Source organism: Phalaenopsis equestris, unplaced genomic scaffold (assembly GCF_001263595.1).
Source record: "Phalaenopsis equestris unplaced genomic scaffold, ASM126359v1 Scaffold233376, whole genome shotgun sequence".
In the NCBI taxonomy this organism is placed as follows: Eukaryota; Viridiplantae; Streptophyta; class Magnoliopsida; order Asparagales; family Orchidaceae; genus Phalaenopsis; species Phalaenopsis equestris.
The window spans coordinates 42,935-61,316 of record NW_018251325.1 but is presented as its reverse complement, the minus strand read 5'-3'; the positions used below and the strand labels follow the sequence as shown (position 1 = coordinate 61,316).

The window sequence follows — 18,382 nt, the reverse complement described above, 5'->3', positions numbered from 1 at the left end:
CAGCTGGTGTTCGACTCGTTAAGCAAACGAGCCGAACATAAACACACTTTTTGAGCTCGAAATATAAACAAGCCGAACATGAGCTGAGCATGGCTCGCTCGTGTTTGGCTCGTTTACACCCCTAATTCTAAGTTATATCAGTGGGAGGAAGTGCCCTGGGGAGAAAGCCTGTGGAACAAATTCTTTACCCCCTCCATGCCATTCTTCTGCTGAAGAATCTTCAATAAATTGCTGCTTATAGATGATATCCTTAAACTCAAGGGATTGAAGGGACCTTCTATGTTTTGTCTGTGTAAGGCTTCTGAGGAGTCTGCTGGTCACCTTTTCTTTGATTGCAATTTCTCCCAGGAAGTCTGGACTTCCCTCCTGCAACAGATGCAGCTCAACTCAATGAATCTGGAGTAGAACTGTTTGTTAGCCTGTTGGGGTGATTGGCAGAAATTGAAGTTGAGTCCAATCCCTTCCCTTACTGCTTGGTTAATCTGGGTTGATAGAAACCAAGTCAGATTTGAAGATAAAGTAGTTATAGCTGGGAAGGTGGATTCCAACTGCTTAGGTTTTATCAGAAAACTCACCCAGCTGAAGAAGTTTCCCAACATTTTGAAAAATTGCTGAACAGCTGGCCCTACTACATTCTCTGTGATCAAAGTCTATTGGGCCAAACCTATTCACCCTTATGTCAAAGTCAACGCTGATGGTAGTTTTTCCTCACAAGGAGCTGGAATAGGAGGGGTGTTCAAAGATCACCATGGAAGATACTTGCTTTTCTTTCAATCACCTATTAAGGTTGTGGATGCTATGGAGACAGAAAATGTGGCTATGTACTGGGCTCTAAAGCTGGCCATCCTCAACAAATGGAAAATGTTGCAGATAGAAGTGGACTTCTCTCTGCTCTTGGATTATGTTACTGGGAAGAATAATCTCCCCTGACACATACTTAAGTGGATCAAACAGATTCAAAACCCGGAGGAGATTATTGTTACTTTCAACTTCATTTACAAAGAAGGCAATAGACCTGCAAATTTCCTGGTTATAAGTGGTGGAGAGTCCCAAAAAGTTTTTGTTTCTACCTCACCAACCTCTTCTCTTAGTTTTTTGCTTCAGGGGAACATGTATAATGGCCCACACCTCAAAATTGTGACCTCTTTTTGATCTTAATAGAAAATTTCTCTTTTGCCTATATATATATATATATATATGTGTGTGTGTGTGTATACAACCATAAGTGAGCAATATATATTACACTTCAACTTCATTCCATCGCCCCAATCTGTATCTCAACACTTTGTGTGTGAAACCCAAACAAATTGGGTGTCCATTCTATGCATATCTGGTATTTTGGATGTGATAAAGCAATCTATTTTGTGAACGAAGGCTATTTGAGCAATTTCAACACTAGTCGAGGCAATTTGGGCTCGATTCACGTGTGTCCCATTTAATATTGGGCAACTTTGGCTTTTCAAACACATTGGTTATGCCAATCGTGCGAATGGGTGATTTTCAAGTGAATTTGAACATGGTCTAAGCATTTTGAATTAAATTTGTTGGATATAACGTTCAACAATCTTCATGACATTTATTTTGACCAAATTTGATTCATCAATATAACACCCACATATGTCAACAAATAACCTAACTAAATGTGGCATGTATTTGGAGCGATCCATTTTTGTTATAAACTAATTGATTATGAATTTTAAAGTATTCATTTTGAGGTCATATTGAGGATTCTTAATTTGTGAATTTCGAAGGGCTTGTTTGGTTGTCATGCTAAGAGTTAGTTCTCTAAAATATCATGAATATTGTTGCAAAAATATGAAATTAAACTTCTACTTGTAGTCCTTATCATTATAGATTGCTTATTGGTTGATCATGTTTCTTGGCATTGATGAACTCATCGAAAGTGGGCTCTAATTTTAGGTAGAGTGATTCAATCCAAATATGAATATTGGATTTATATTTCTTTGGCTTGGCTGCAATAAATTATTTAGCCTAATGACAGTGTACCCAGATGCCTCCTGTATAAGTGACTTGATGAAGAAAATTTTGATATATAAATTTTCTTCTATCTGGGCTTCAGGCTTTATTGGGCTTAATGAAGGAATAAGCCTGACTTAGCTCTTTTAAATTGTCCGGAAATAAAATTTTTCTTCTGCCATGCTTTATGCTTCAATGGGCTTGGTGAAAGGTTTGACTCAAGTTATCATTGTTGACTTATCGGGGAGTGAGCGTATCTTCTATTTTAGCTTTCTCGTTTTGGCGGACTTGAAGAAGGCTGTTTTGATTTGTCTTCATCGGCTTTGCGGAAAAATTGGGAATTTCTTCAGGCCTAATTTTGTGATTTGATGGATTTGTTGAAGGATTTGAATTGAATTCTCTCTATTGGCTTGTTAGAAGGACAAATATCCCTTATATTTTATGCCTTTATTTTGACATACTTGATGAATGAAACATGCCGGTGACCTTAGTTCCAGAGGCTTGTGTTAGGTCGATGGTGAAGATTCGTCGGCCTAGCACTTGGTGCTTTGATGGATTCATTGACAACTAAATTTCTTTGGTTTAACCTCAGGTTTTGTATGAAAATTGGGATAACTTCTTCAAATCTGCACATTGCACTTTATTGGGCTTGGTGAAGAGGAGAGGTTCCTTCGGTCTCTGCCTTTTGCTTGGTCAGACCTATTAAAGGAAGATGGTCCTTCAGTTTTGTAGTGATGTTAAATTTGATTAGATGCCTCTATAAACGAGGATCATAAGTTTTAAATTTTCCTTGATATGTCAATAAATCGAAAACATCTTTCTTGGGCCAGTCACCTAACCTTATCAAGTTGGATGGCCTTGGGTAGAATAATTATTGTCATTAGATTGACAAAATTGGGTTCTTTCATTGCAACCTTAGCATTTCAAGTGAGGAGTGCAATTAGAGACTATCATGGGCTTGTTGAGTACGGACTTCAGAAGCTACTTTAGTCCTAGAATTGAGTTGTTGATAGACTTATTTTTTGATAATTGTTAAGCTGATGGAATGAGGTCTTTTATAACCTTAGTTTATTGAGTGAACAAAAGAAGTTGATAAATTTACCAGTCTGAGGCATTTGAGTTCCAGATTTAAGCAGAAGGAGGTTTGTGCTTTTTTGGTGTACTCGACTTACACTTATATATTTGGGAGATTTTCTCGCCTAACCTTGGAGATCTCGACCAACCTTGGAGAAGAACTCGTCTTCTAAAATGGTCTTTCATATTTCTTGCTTGAAATTTATTCTATTTCGGGTTAGTCAACCAAATATGTAGCTTTGGCATTAATTATTTGAACATTTATTTAAGGATTTTGGGCTGGAACACTGTCACCGGAGCATAATATATATTTTGTTTGATAAAGAGTATTCTTGGTATTTAATATTTGTAGGGATTTTGAAATTTGGCACAATGTTAACCCGAATACTTTTGGATCATAACATGAGCATGATGTCTACCAAAATGATAGTAAATTTTGAAGTTAGGCAACATGTCAATTATTGTGACTGAGAATCTTGGCTCTAAGCTTAATATCAACTCAAAAAAAGGGCCCCCCTTAACTGTCAAGGAGGGATTACAATATTTGGCTCTCTCAAGGATCTTAGTTTTGGGCACAACAAAATGGGTTAGAATCTTCGAATTATTGAGCAGTATGACAACCCAAATGTATTGAGGGATTTCGGTCTGAAGCACGATACCAACCCAAATATTTAGCTCATTGTCCGGTAAATAAATGATTCTAGCATTTTATAGACATATCTTGTGATCTTGACATTAAGTATGCCAATCCAAATAAAATAAGAAAATCCATCTGTCTTTTAAAGGAAATTCCAATGACAACTCGGTATTTTTGGCGATCTTGATTTGAAACAAGGTGTCAAGCCAAATAAATTAAAACAAACGCCCTTTGTCTCGAAGGGGAAGGTTTGTCATAATTTGGAAACACATTTAGATATCATAAAAGAGTTACTAGTGAACTATTGAACTCATGCTAGAATGGAGCATATGTTTTTTTTCTTAGAGAGAGCTTTGAGAGCAACTTTGTTTGGATTGTTGTGTAATGTTTTTTCAAAGATTGATCACTAATTGGTGATATCAACCGTTGAGTTTTTAACTTAGAGACAGTAGTATGAGATGGTTTGATCATATTAAACGTCGACAATTTGATAATCTGATTAGGAGAGTAGGTGTTTTAGATTTTACTTATGTTAAGAAAGACAAAGGTAGACCTAGAAAGAGTTGGGCATATTGTATAAAAAATGATCTTAATTTATTAGAATTAAATGAAAATATGACACTCAATAGGATGCAATGGAGAAAAATGATTTATGCAGCTAAACCCACTTAGTGGGATAAAGGCTTGTTGTTGTTGTTACTAATGTTGTAATTAATATGCTCTGCATACAAAAATTTTTAAAAACTCTATAAGAAGAAATTATTAGTCTTCTCAGCACTAGAATCAATCCTTTAACTTGGAATATTCAGAGTTTCTTTGGTTGACTTCGAGAAATAAGTTCTGATAGAATGTAAAGAATTGTAAATACTTGGATTTGACTATCCCTCCACTTTTGGATTTTAAAAATCTCCTTAATTCGTTGTTCTCGATTTACTAAGGAATAAGGAACCCAAGTCATACCTTGCTATTTAATAATTTGATAACCCCTCCACTAGTTGGGTTGAAGTTTATTGTGGATAGGATCTCTTAACAAACTATCAAGGTCAACCATCATTGGAGATTCATCAACGAGCTTCTTTGAAATTTATCTTTGAATGATCTTGTTGATGATGAATATCTGAGAGAACAAACCAGATATTGCACCTTTTATTTTTTTAACAAAACCTTCTTCCCGAGACTTCGGCCTCTAGATTTGTTCTCCTTTCCATTAGGTCCTTTTGATGACTAATTCTTGAACACAGTTCAAGTGTCATGCTCCCATGTTCATGATGTGGAACTACTTGTTTGAGTTGGTTTTGGGCTACTATAGCATATGACAAGTTGATTAATTTTCATTTGTTTAAGTGGCAACATGTTTTTCATTTATTCTCTTCATTAGGCCCCAATTTTGGCAATTTTAAGGACGCTATGCTCTCCTACTAACAGTTTCATAACCCCAAAATAAATGTTGGGGTTTCAAGAAGGGGGAACAAGAAAGGGAGAGGCATGCATGTTTTATTATTATTATTATTATTATTATTTTGATGTGGAAGATATGGGCTGCACTTGTATTCATGGGTCGACAGATATCTACGAGGGTGTGGTTGTTTGCATTGAATCGAAATGTTGAGATCTTAATAATGTGGTGTATATATATTAAAATGATAGACGACAACATGTACTTGTCCAACTCATATGTGCTAATTCGACTCATATGGATTCAAACCTGGTACAGAGGGGACTTAATGCCAAAACTGTCAACCAACAGACCACTGGTTGCACACAATAATGTTATATATACACATTGATTTTCCTTTCTCTCATATTTGGTGCATTTCATACTTCTTATCATCGCCTTGATCTTTGTGGCGACATCTTGTGTGGGACCAAATAAATTGGTTGTCCAACCTAATTGGATTTGATATTTTAAATGCCAACCCGCACTCCGTTTCGTGAACAAAGGTCATCCGAGTGATGTTGATAGTAATTTGGGCGCAATTCATTTTCTCATGGTTTAATCCCCAACATTTTAATTATGCTTATTTCAATCATAAAATATCCTTTCTAGGTAATTTTGACGCTCTAAATGCCTCTACAAGTTCATTTAATGACGAGCATTATTGAATGGGCAATGTTCCAAGTGACTTCAAGCATGAACAAATTATTTTGAATTCGGTTTGCAGAACATTGATTCGATGAGCAGTGAATATTTTTTTGTTAATATAAAAATGCCTTGGAGTATTATATTGTAAGAGGGAATGATAATGATTAATTTAATACAATTGCAATTAATTTGGGGTGTGTTGTATGCATTTGAGTGTTGCAAGGCTAAAAAGGAAAAAAAAAAGTTCTATTAAAGTCGAGCATAATTGAAATGAGATTAAGATGAATGTGTGGGAAAATTATGGAGGAAGTTGAGGAAATGATTACATCAAAACCTTTGTGTGAGTAGCATATTATGAAGATAAATTAATTGAAATTTAATTCAATTGTTTAAACATAAGCAATAAATGATAGGAAATGAATCCATTAGATGTGTAATTTTTATAAGAAAAAAGGGACCGATCTAGAGAGTAATATGGATAAAAATTATTTTAATAGATTTGTACATAATATATGTCTAAAACCTCGTTCAACAAATAATATAGAGAGATTTTTATAAAATTGATCACAAATAACTAAGAAAATGCCAATGTGGACAATGAATCGTGTGGGCCTTTTCTTGGTGTCATTTAAACGAGTTTTTCTTTAAAGTGACCTTCTACATTGAACTCTTAATAATAGAGGAAAATGAGCCGAGATCGCTCCTTCATTGCACGCCACAGATTAGCGTTTTTTTTTATGCCGCATTAATTAACTTTTCTTTTGTTTTGTTGTATTACTTGTGTTGAATCAATTGTGTTAATATTGTATAAAAAATGATCTTAATTTATTAGAATTAAATGAAAATATGACACTCAATAGAACACAATGGAGAAAAATGATTCATGTAGCCGGCCCCACTTAATGGGATAAAAGCTTATTGTTGTTGTTGTAATGAATCGTGGTAATATGCTTATATGACATCTAGCTTTCTGAGTTTCTTGTTTTGTGCTTTACCTTTGTTATTTGTTTGGAAGATTCACATACATACCACTCAATTCCTATATATTTACATATCTGACACCTAAACTTTAATTTTTACCGACTTTCCTTTGCATGAAAAGGTGCATCTCTTTTTAACAGTTAAAATGATAATATTTTTTGACATAAAAAATTAGGTGGTAAATGTAAAATTATGGTGTTAGATATGCAAATACATAGGAATTGGGTGGCATGAATGTAAATGCCCCTACTTGTTCTGTTGAAATGATTTTTCGATCTTATTCTTGGATGCAGGACCTGAAGTGTTTTGTGTTTTCCCTTATATCCCTCCACTTCAAGATCAAGCCAATTCAATCTTGAGTCTTCCTTTATTTGATAATCATACATACACCACTAAAATTTATGAGGTTTGCTGTAGTTTATCTTGAAGATGATGCGCTGGGATGAGTTTTAGCAAGCTTTATTTATATCTTGTCCAGGAATGTTTACAGTGACTGCTGCTTCTGGTCAATATTTGTTGTTGGATCTAAACTGTTTTAACTATGCAATTAAAGATAGGTTTAAAATTTATTAGATTTGTTTTCAGTATAATATAATTTATGTGCATTGTTACGATTAAAATTCTACTAATCTTGCAGCTATAATGAATGTAATTATGGTCACATAAAATTGTAAATACTTGTGTGTTGTTTGCATTCTTTTCTATCTATTTTTATTTATTAATATACAAAAATTTTTTGAACTGTTAAGTTGGACATTATGGCAATTTGATATAATCTTTAGCTTATATTTAGCATAAAAGAAATTTACATATGCAGCACACAATTCATATGTATTTGCATCTCCCACCAAAGTTTTAATATTTTGCATGAAAAATGTGCATTTCACTTTTAGGTGATAATAATATTATTTTTATGTGATATTAAAGATTTAAGTGCTATGAATAAACATGAATGTTTATGTTTGAGATATATAAATACATAAGAATTGTTTGTTATGTATGTACATGCTCTATATTGAAAGACTTGCATACATACCACTCAGTTCATATGTATTTACATAGCTAAAATCTAAAGTTTGATTTTCTATCATGATGTCATTTTACCCATGCATGGAAGGTGTATTATTTTTGAGAAGTTAAAGTAGTGGTTTTTATAATGTGATGTGAAAGATTTTGGTAGTATAAATATATAAAAAATATAGTTTAGTATTTGATATGTATGTATGTAGAAAGTTGGTGTTATGTATGTAAATGCCACTTCAATATTTAGCCATGATTTTTATCTGTAATTAAAATTACTCATCATTTATGTACTCTCATAAATATGGAAGGTAAGTTATATTATTAGAGCCATAAGTGGCAAAGAAGACCTTAAAGTTGAATAAAGTTATGTCCTTGGATAGAATTTAAATTTAACTTGGCTCAAGTTACATTATTGAGCATTGTGTTGGCACAATTTGATGAAGTATTTAGGAGCCAAAATTTTCAACATCGGGGCATCTGTTTTCATTTCTTTTGACAGCAGTGGTTGTTTAGGTGTTGGTCTATGTGTTCGGGGCGGCGGTGCAGTGTCACATTGTAGTTTTTTTTTTGTTTGTCCCTTGCGTCTTCAAAAACTTACAGTTAAATGCAATGTTTTGTCATCAGATTTAACTATTTGCGGTTGCTGTCAAAAAGTTACGGTCTGACCTTTTAAAGAAAAATTTTTATTGTAATAGTCACCGTAATTTTTTGAATAACAGCTTCGTTTCAGCAACTTCACAACTAATACTTCAAAGAGTTGCGATTGACCCAAATGAATCCTTAGTATTAAGCTATATATCCCCGAAGAAAGATGTTAGGCGCTCAATAAGTGATTAGGTACACAATTATACTGACACGACAACGCCCAAGCATGATCCTATGGGAGTTGGAAGCAATTTTTTAAATAATAGAGAAGATACATGCAGTTAGAGGTTCGGGAAGAATTTCAAAAAAGCAAAATTTTGTGTGGATGATATACTATTAGAGAGGGATAAGAGAGAAATTAAACAAAATGGAGAGAATTGTATACAAATCATATTTTTCCTACCTTTTTGTTGTTCTACTCCATTTGTATTCATAAATTATATTATTTATATTGATTATTTTTGACAAACTATCAATAACTAATTGCATTTTTAGGTTTATAGTGCAATGAAGATACCTTCTTAAATGAATACTTTATTTCTTATGTTCTAATGTGATATTATTTGATTTGCTTTGTGGTTCATTGAGTTATGTGAGTAGCCTTCGTTGAACATTAAATCTTACATAACATCTAAGCATCTAGCATGGGCTATTTAGAGCATTACACAAAGGTAGATCAATATATTTCTATATGAGCTATGGATATACTCGAGAAGAGGTTATAATTATTTAAGAATAAAGTTTAACAAAGTTATTTATAGGAATATATTGAATTAGTTAAATGAATTATGCTTTCTGACCATTAGAAGAAACTCAAATATACATATATTCTTGATTGACAATCTAAATTATTCATTAATCGAATCAAAATTTCACGTTGAAGTAGAATATTTTGGTGAACCCATAAATGTAGATTTCCCCCCAATTAAATTAAGATAGTATTAAAGCTTTAATGTTTGCCTCAATCCATTAAATAAATTCAATGACAATATAAACCTTCATTTAAGTTTTGAAAATTAAGTTTATTATTATTATTATTAAACACTTTCATTTACATATCGTGATGAAAAAAACTTCTAATTTATGATAATGAAATTGGATTGAGATGTATAATATATACTTTGCCCGTTAAAGAAGTAAGTGATCAAAGAAAATTTTAAATATGTTAGATATATAAAGTCATGAATTGAAACACACATGTAATTTAAATGTTATAACCAAATGCCAATGACAAACTCAAATATGGCTTATTAGATATATGATGAAAGAAAAATTTGTGTTTGATTCTAATTTAAAGCTAAAGATGTTCATACCATATATGAAAAGGAATTATAACATTAACTTGTCTTATAAAAAGTTTAGATGGATCATGAGAGAGCTAAGTAAAATGAAACATATTTATGTCATACAACAAATTTATTTGTATTTGAGAGTTCAAGAGTGTATGTTGTCCGCTGTCAACCGTAAATGAAATATTTTTTGGTACATAATCTAGAAAAGGTGCAAATACTCATAATTTTTATTCTCATTTATAGCGATTTAACTCAAAAAATAATGAGTCATATTTATTTTTCAAGCCCAGGCTAAGATGCAAATTGCATACTAAAAATTTGGTTTTTGTATTTGATATACATTATTTCATGTACTTCTTCTTTTTTTCACATGCATATCATTGAGTTTATACTCATAATAGGGCAATAAATATCATAATAAAACTCAAAATTAATCGTGATGAATTCAAATTTATCATGTAGATCATGCTCAAGGCATAGAGCGTAGGGAGCGATGGAGAGGAAAAAAGAGACAGAGAGACACACACAGTGATTGCCCCCTCCTCAGGCTCTTGAACCTATTTATATATTGAAAGAAGTTATTATGAGAGAAGGGCTGGAAAGCCAAAATAGCCTCCTCCCCTTTACTTAAAAAAATCTTCCTATTTATATATCATAGGGTGTATTTAGAAAATTATATAATTTCCTCTGGGAGTTACAAATTATTATGCCCCTGGGAGTTATTGGTAATTGTAATCCTTGGGACTTCTCAATTATTATTATCTTTGGAAGTTGTTATTATTGTCTTCATTGACACTTTTTTGTATATTTTCCACTCTTTCATATGTTTGACCCTGTTTTTGTTGCTTGGTCCATCCAACATAGTGGTCAGTTGGTCAGCTAGGTTGGCAATCGATCTCTGCTACAGTCGACATTTTTTCGGACATACATAAATGCCCCCAAGTCGCTTACTTCTTAGAAGTGAAGCATCAATAAGAATGTGACTTTAAATGTCAAAAATGCAAATGCAAAGATCACACTCCCTTGATTTGAGCATCTCTTAGCGCCCTGTTTCTCCAGCCCCGAAGTGCTCTCTTGAGGCAATTTCACATCAATTTTTTATTTGCATTGTCAGTCATCTATCTGAGCTGCGGCTGGTTGAGGTGACCTTTGGTCGGTCTTATTGGCTTCATTTATCACTTAGTTAATAGTGTTATCTTATTCCTTTTGTTTTCAAGAAAAATGCATAAAAAATTTTGTAACCTTCGCGAATATGCAAGTAGAGTGAGGGCTTTCAATGTTTTTCTCCTTCATTTTAGCATTTTAGCTCTATCGGACAATTTGCTTGTGATAGTTGCTCAGTGATAAATGTTGTTGTTATTTGATTTTCTACCTCGAAGGGGAGTCTTTCATTTGCTCGCCCAGAAAGGGACTCATTGATTTGCTCACCTCGGAGGGGAGTCTTGGATTTGTTTGCCCCAAAGAGAAATCTTTGATTAATTCTGTCAGTTTGAATTTTGCAAGTGTCAGCTCAGATGCACACCTGTGAACTCGTCTCTGTGGGACCTAAAAAACATAATTAGGAGAATTTATATACAGATGTTTTTAGAAGAAAAAAAAAAGATAAAATATCATTGTTGGATATTTCAATCACTCAAAATTTTCAATCATTTGGATATTTCGATCTCTCGAGTACTTCAGTCAATCAGAGACAGGTGATAAGTCGAAAGCAGGTGGTCGGCCTGGTGAAATTGGATCAGTGGTCTGCCATAGGTAATTATCGGCTGGAGGGTGGCTTGTTGGAAAACAAATTGAGTGGTTTTTATGTAAATACATAAATATAAGAATAAGGTGGTATGTATGTAAATATTCCCTAATTTTAAGGTGGTCGGCCATAGGTAGCTGATCAATCAGAAGCAAGTGGTCGGCCGAAGGTAGCCGGAGCGTCGATCGGTCAAAGGGTGGCTTGCTAGAAGTACAAATGAATTGAGTGGTATTTATGTAAATACATAAAGATCATAATAGAGTGGTATATATGTGAATCTTTCTTAATTGCGAGATGGTCGATTGAACAATCGGTCGAAGGTGGGTGATCGACCATAAGTAGGTAGTCGGCTGAAGGCTGTCAAAACATTAGTCGATAGGAGGGTGGCTTGCTGGAGGAATAAATGAATTGTGTGGTATTTATGTAAATCTTCCTTGATTTTAAGGCAAATGATCGACCATAAACAAGGGGTCACTTGGAGGCGGCAGGAGAATCGGTCGACCGAAGGGTGGCTTAAAATATATTGAGCGATATTTATGTAAATCTTCCCTGATTTTGAAATGGCATGTCGGAGGCAGGGTACCCGCCAAAGAAGTTGGTCGACCGGAGGCAGCTAGAGTAGCGGTCGGTCGAAGGTTGGCTTGCACGGTAAGTCCACTGCACCATTCTATCACTTGTCAAAGCCTCTACTACAGTGTAGTAAGAATAAAGAGTTTCATCTCTTACCTAGTTTGAGGTTCAAAGATGAATTTAGCACTCTCAATCTATATAAACTGCATGTTAATTAGAGAGGTTACAATTGTTTCCTCCATTTTTGTAGCTAGAGACAAGTAGGCAACTAATAAAAGCTGAAGTAGCCATCTATTGGATTGTGGCATATGGTGAACAGATAGGAAGTGATCTAAGAGAATGAAAGGTCTCCCCAAAATGATAGGTATCTCCTTATCTTCCTCCATATCTAGCATAATGAAATCAACAATGAATTCTACCTCCCAATTGATTCTCAATATTTTTAATTGTAGCTCATTGTGTAGCTCATTGTAGCTCATTGACTTTGTAATTGATTTCCCATTTATAACACCACTTCTTCTATAGACAACTTCTTCTCCTTAAATTGTGGATTACTGTTAAAACCTGGAGGATACGTAGGTCTACAATTACTACTCCCTTGGTTGTTGATACGCTGAAAATATATGCATTTTTAGACACATATTTTGCACCTATTTTTGGTGATATTATAATTTAATGGAAGGTATTTTGATATTTTCTTGCAGGTTGTTGATTTTTAGGGCTTAAAGCAAAAATGATGAAATTTGGAGTCAAAATGACGTTTTTGAGGAAACACTCAGCGCCGACAGCGCTGACGATGCAGAACAACCAAAAGCTGGAAGATTTTTACTCAACGCCGACGGAGATAGACTAGCGTTGATGGTGCCAAAGGTGGTTTAGACCCCGTTTCTAGAAGGTTTGATGTATTTGGATGATTTTTAAAGAGTTTTTAGAGGCACCTCTTGGAGAACCGACCTTGGGCTTTATTTGGGGCTGAATTTCATCAGACAAGGGGCTCCTCTACGTTCATTTTTTGCTCTACAACATTTCACCACGCCACATTTTTATAATCCATCTTCAGTCCACCACATATTGGAGCGAATTAGTGATTTTGCTTTCATAGTTTAGAGTTTTTATTGTAAGATTTAGTGTGAAACTTTTTGTAAGAGTATTGGAGAAGGACAAAAGTGAGAGAGTTCTTCTTCTTGCATTTCTTAAGGAAGGCTACAAAGGATTTGCTTTGAGAAAGAGTTTCAGATAAGTTTTTTTGTTTATTTAGTGTTGTATGAACTTCTTTTATATATGAAATTTGTATTTTGTCGTATCTTTCTCATAAAGTCTGAGTAGTTTCCCTTATCTTTCCCCCTACTTTGAGATCTGGAGAAATGAAGAGATAATATGAATGTGTCTAATTAAAATATAAAATAAATTGTGATGATTTTTCAACTCCGAACTTAATTTAATTTTCAGTCTAGCTAATTGATTTGTTAAAATATGTTGTGAAACATATGATCTGGGAAATGGAGTATGCATTCTATAAGAAAGTGAGGATCACATTTGATTTCATGAAGGAGAAATTCGTTCATGAAATTAAGTGCAAATAAATAGGGAAATATTCTTTGTTGGGTGTAGAATTGGAGAATCTTTAGGGTGACAGACTAAAATCCCACCTAAGATTAACCAATGATTTTCTATGCATTGTATCAGGGTAGAGAATTAAAATTGCTTCTATTTGGCACAATACATATTATAAACATTTATCTCATCTCATTTCACCAGAATTTCATTGTAGTGGGAATGATGCTTTTTCACATAAGAAATCTTCATTACATAAACATAGTTAGTAAATTAGTAGTTACTATTAAAAATTTGCATTTCAGTTTTGCTAATAGTTAAGTAATATAATTTGGTTAACATATCAACATTCAAAATTAGTGACAGTAATTTTGCCGGTAGCGTGCACCACCAATTGATGGAGAAAAACCTGCAAATAAACAGTTAAAATTTATAAATATTAACCATTAAAAACCCCAAGTCAAAGGTCCCATTATTACATGATAACGATACGTATACTTGCGTAGAATCTCAGTATTAATTGTCTATAATTATATATATTTTACACAACTTATTTTTCATACAAGGATCAAGTTTTTGGCGTTGTAGTGATGTCAACTTCATAAATCCTTACATATAAAAAATCGCGATCAGGTTTTGGCGTCGTTTGCGTGGGGAAGGTAACAATTTAATTTAATTAAATTAAATAGTTTTGATAAATTAAGAAATTTAGAGAATATATATATACTATAAAAATATATAAAAACACAAAAAAATATAAAAAATAATAAAAAAATCCAAAAAGAAAGCTCATTAAGATTGTATTTTTAAAGAATTTTACTTATCTTACTTTATTTTTGTATGCGAAATATTGGATCTGAAGGTTTAGTACCTTACGATTCAGAATTAGAATGTACTATTAGAAAAATTTAAAAACAACAAAGAGAAATTTAGAATTTGAAAGAAATTGCGAATAATATAGAAAATCCAATAAATGAGAATCGACAAAGATCTAATCGACAAAGATGACAAAGATCTTTAAAAGATTATGTGAATCCAACAGCAGATGAACTTCATTTAACTATTCAAAATCCTGATGTTGCTGCTAATTCATTTGAGCTTAAACCTTATTTTTCAAATAGTACAAAATAATTAGTTTGAAGGATCACCTACTGAAGATCCTAACTTACATCTTGCTAGTTTTCTTGAAATTTGTACTACATTTAAATATGACGGGGTGTCTAATGATGTTATCAGGCTTAAACTTTTTCCTTTTTTTATTAAGGGATAAAGCAAAGACTTGGTTAAATTCATTAGCATCTGGATCTATTAGAACTTGGGGAGAACTATCCCAAAAATTCTTGGCTAAATATTTTCCACCCTAAAAAACCGCTAAGCTTAGAAATGATATTACATCTTTTTGTCAATTTGAAGGGAAATCGATATATGAAACCTGAGAAAGATTTAAGGATATTCTTAGAAAATGTACACACCATGCTTTACCAGATTGATTAATAATTCAAATCCTAATTCAAACACTTTATAATGGATTAGTAGGATCACTTAGATCTATTATAGATGTTGCTGTAGGTGGATCACTAATGTCAAAACCTTTTGATGAAGCATATTTTTTAATTGAAGAAATGACTACTAACAAATTTCAAAATTTAAGCAAATAATGCATATAAACTTGAAAAATATTATTCTCTATCTAGGGACCTCCTTTTACTTGGGAAAAATCAAGGAATGTTTCTTTTAACAAAGGCCACAACATGCTAAACTTTCAAGCCATGGTGATATTACTACATGCATGGAGAATCAAAACATCCAAATAAATATTTAATTAATTAAAATTAAAAATGCATCATATGGACTTAAAATTCTTTCCACATTTCCCTATTATAACTATTTTAACCCTGGATGGAAAATCACCATAATTTTAGTTGGAATAATTATAATAATTTGGTGAATCCATCTGAAAATCTGAAGAGTCGAGGAAATACTAATTTTTGACCTTATTATCCTCTAGGATTTAACTCCAATCCTAACCCACAAGTTAAGAAAAAGAAGTTGACGATGGAAGAAGTGATGTTGAATATGGGAAATCAAATACAGAATCAAGTGGCTGCTATTAGAAATATTGAAAATCAATAAGGACATATTGTTACTGCACTTAGTAACAGACCTTATGGAATTCTTCTGAGTATTGTGGAAGCTAATCCAAAAGATCAAAATAAAGAAAAAATTAAAGTGATTCAATTACGAAGTGGAAAAGAAATAGAAACAAAGATCTAAAGAGAAACTGAAGTTAATGAAGAGAATGAAGAAATGGAAAATGATCAACAGGAAAATGAACAAACACAGGTTCCTTTTAAAAAATCATTATCTCCGTTTCCTCAAAGACTGAAGCAGAAGAATAAAGATAAACAATTTACAAAATTTTTGGAAATCCTTAAGAAGTTAATGATAAATATTCTTTTTGTTGAAGCTTTGGAACAAGTGCCAAATTATGTGAAATTTATGAAGGATGTACTAAATAAGAAAAGGAAGTTTACAGATCATGAGACCGTTGCACTCAGTGACGAGTATTGTGTTATTATTTAGAAAAAGCTTCCTGAAAACCTACAAGATCCTGGTACTTTTACTATACCTTGTGCAAATGGTGAAAAATTTTATGAAAAAGCTTTATGTGATTTAGGAGCGAGTATCAATCTTATGCCCTTATCAATTTTTAATTGTTTAGATTTGGGAGAAATTTCCCCTACTACTGTAACTCTTCAATTAGCTGGCCGATCAATAACTTATCCAAAAGAAGATATAGAGGATGTACTAGTAAAAGTGGATAAATTTATTTTCTATGTAGACTTTATAGTATTGGATATGGAGGAAGATAAAGAGATTTCTATTATTTTAGGGAGACTATTTCTTGCAACAGGAAGAGCTGTAATAGATGTACAAAAAAGAGAATTAATAATGAGAGTTAATGATCAAGAAGTGAAATTTAATATAGCCAAAGCTATGAAATATCCTGCAATAGAAAAGGACAATGAATGTTTCAGGATGGAAGTAGCTGATTATCTAAGTAATGAACAATTTAAGAAAGGATTCGAAGATAAATTTAAGCAAGGAGAAATTTTTGAGAATGAAGATAAATTAAAGAAGAAGATTTGTATTATATTCAGGGCAAATTTGAAACGTTAGACTTGATGGAAAATGATAGTAAAAATCTTACTCCTTCAAGTATTAAACCACCTGAACTTGAATTAATGATATTACCTACCCATTTAAAATATGTATTTTTAGGAAAGTCATCTACATTGCAAGTTATTATATCTTCTGAGTTAAATGAGATTCAGGAACAAAAGTTGATAGAAATGTTAAAAAAGTATAAAAAGGCTTTTGGATGGACTTTAACAAATATTAAAGGAATTAGTCCTTCAATTTGTATGGAATTTTATTAGATGAACAACATGAACCTAAAGCTGATCTTCAGAGAAGATTAAACCCAATAATGAAAGAAGTTGTTAAGAAAGAGATTTTAAAATGGTTAGATGTTGAAATTATATATCTTATTTCAAATAGTGCTTGGGTAAACCCAATTCACTGCGTGCCGAAAAAAGGAGGAGTGAATGTTGAAGAAAATGAGAAAAATGAATTAATACTAATAAGACAAGTAACTGGTTGGCGAATTTGCATTTATTATACAAAATTAAATATGACCACCATTCTAGACCAAATGTTGGATAGATTGGCTGAGAATAAGTATTATTGTTTTTTAGATGGATATACAAGTTATCACCAAATTTTAATTGCTTCAGAGGATCAAGAGAAAACAATGTTTACAAGCCCATATGAAACATTTGCTTTTTTGTAGAATGTCTTTTAGACTATGCAATGCACCTGCAACATTTCAAAGATGTATGATGTCAATTTTTAGTAATTTTATAGAACATGGAATGAAAGTGTTTATGGACGATTTTTTTGTATTTGAATTTCGTTTGAACTATGCCTTAATAATTTAGTAAAAAGTTCTGGAAGTATGTGAAAAAGTCAATTTAGTATTAAATTGGGAAAAATGACAATTTATGGTTGCAAGAGGTATTGTACTTGGGCATAAAATTTCTGAAAAAGGCATAGAGGTAGATCCTACAAAAATCCAAGTTATAGAAAAAATACCACCTCCTACTAACGTTAAAGGGGTGAGAAATAATGTTAAAGGGGTGAGAAGTTTTTTAGGACATGCTGGTTTTTACAAGCGCTATATAAAAAAATTTTCAAAAATAACTAAGCCTCTATGTTAACTTTTATAAAAAGATATGAAATTTGATTTTAATGAAGAATGCATAAAAGTATTTGACTTATTAAAGAAAAAGTTAGTCACTGCACTATAATAGTACCACCTGACTAAGAAAAACTATTTAAAATAATGTGTGATACTAGTGATTATGCTATTGGGGTTGTATTAGTACAAAGGCACGATAAAGTTTTTAAAGTTATATATATGCTAATAAGACTCTAAATGATGCTCAAATTAACGATACCACTACTGAAAGAGAGTTATTAGCTATTGTTTATGCCTTTGATAAATTTAGACCTTATTTAATTGGAACTAAATGTATAGTGCATACAAATCATTCTGCTATTAAATACTTAATGCAAAAGAAGGATGTTAAACTAAGATTAATTAGATGGATACTTATATTGCAAGAGTTTGATTTTATAGTGATTGATAGAAAGAAAAATAATAATCAAACAGCCGGTCATTTGTCTAGAATAGAAATATAAATATTAACTAATTTTGCAAATGAAATTTTAGAGAATTT

The 18,382-nt window shown here is 32.5% G+C and overlaps 1 protein-coding gene across 1 annotated transcript in view; it reads left to right on the top strand.

The window, feature by feature from the left end:
• The window catches only part of LOC110038639 (protein mago nashi homolog), a 30,889-nt gene extending 23,534 nt beyond the window's left edge, over positions 1-7,355 (top strand). Inside the window, exon 3 of the mRNA XM_020743528.1 lies at positions 7,046-7,355. Coding sequence (XP_020599187.1) covers positions 7,046-7,111 — 66 coding nt within the window. The 3' untranslated portion in view covers positions 7,112-7,355. The remainder of the gene's footprint in view (positions 1-7,045) is intronic.
• Positions 7,356-18,382: the final 11,027 nt, after the last annotated feature.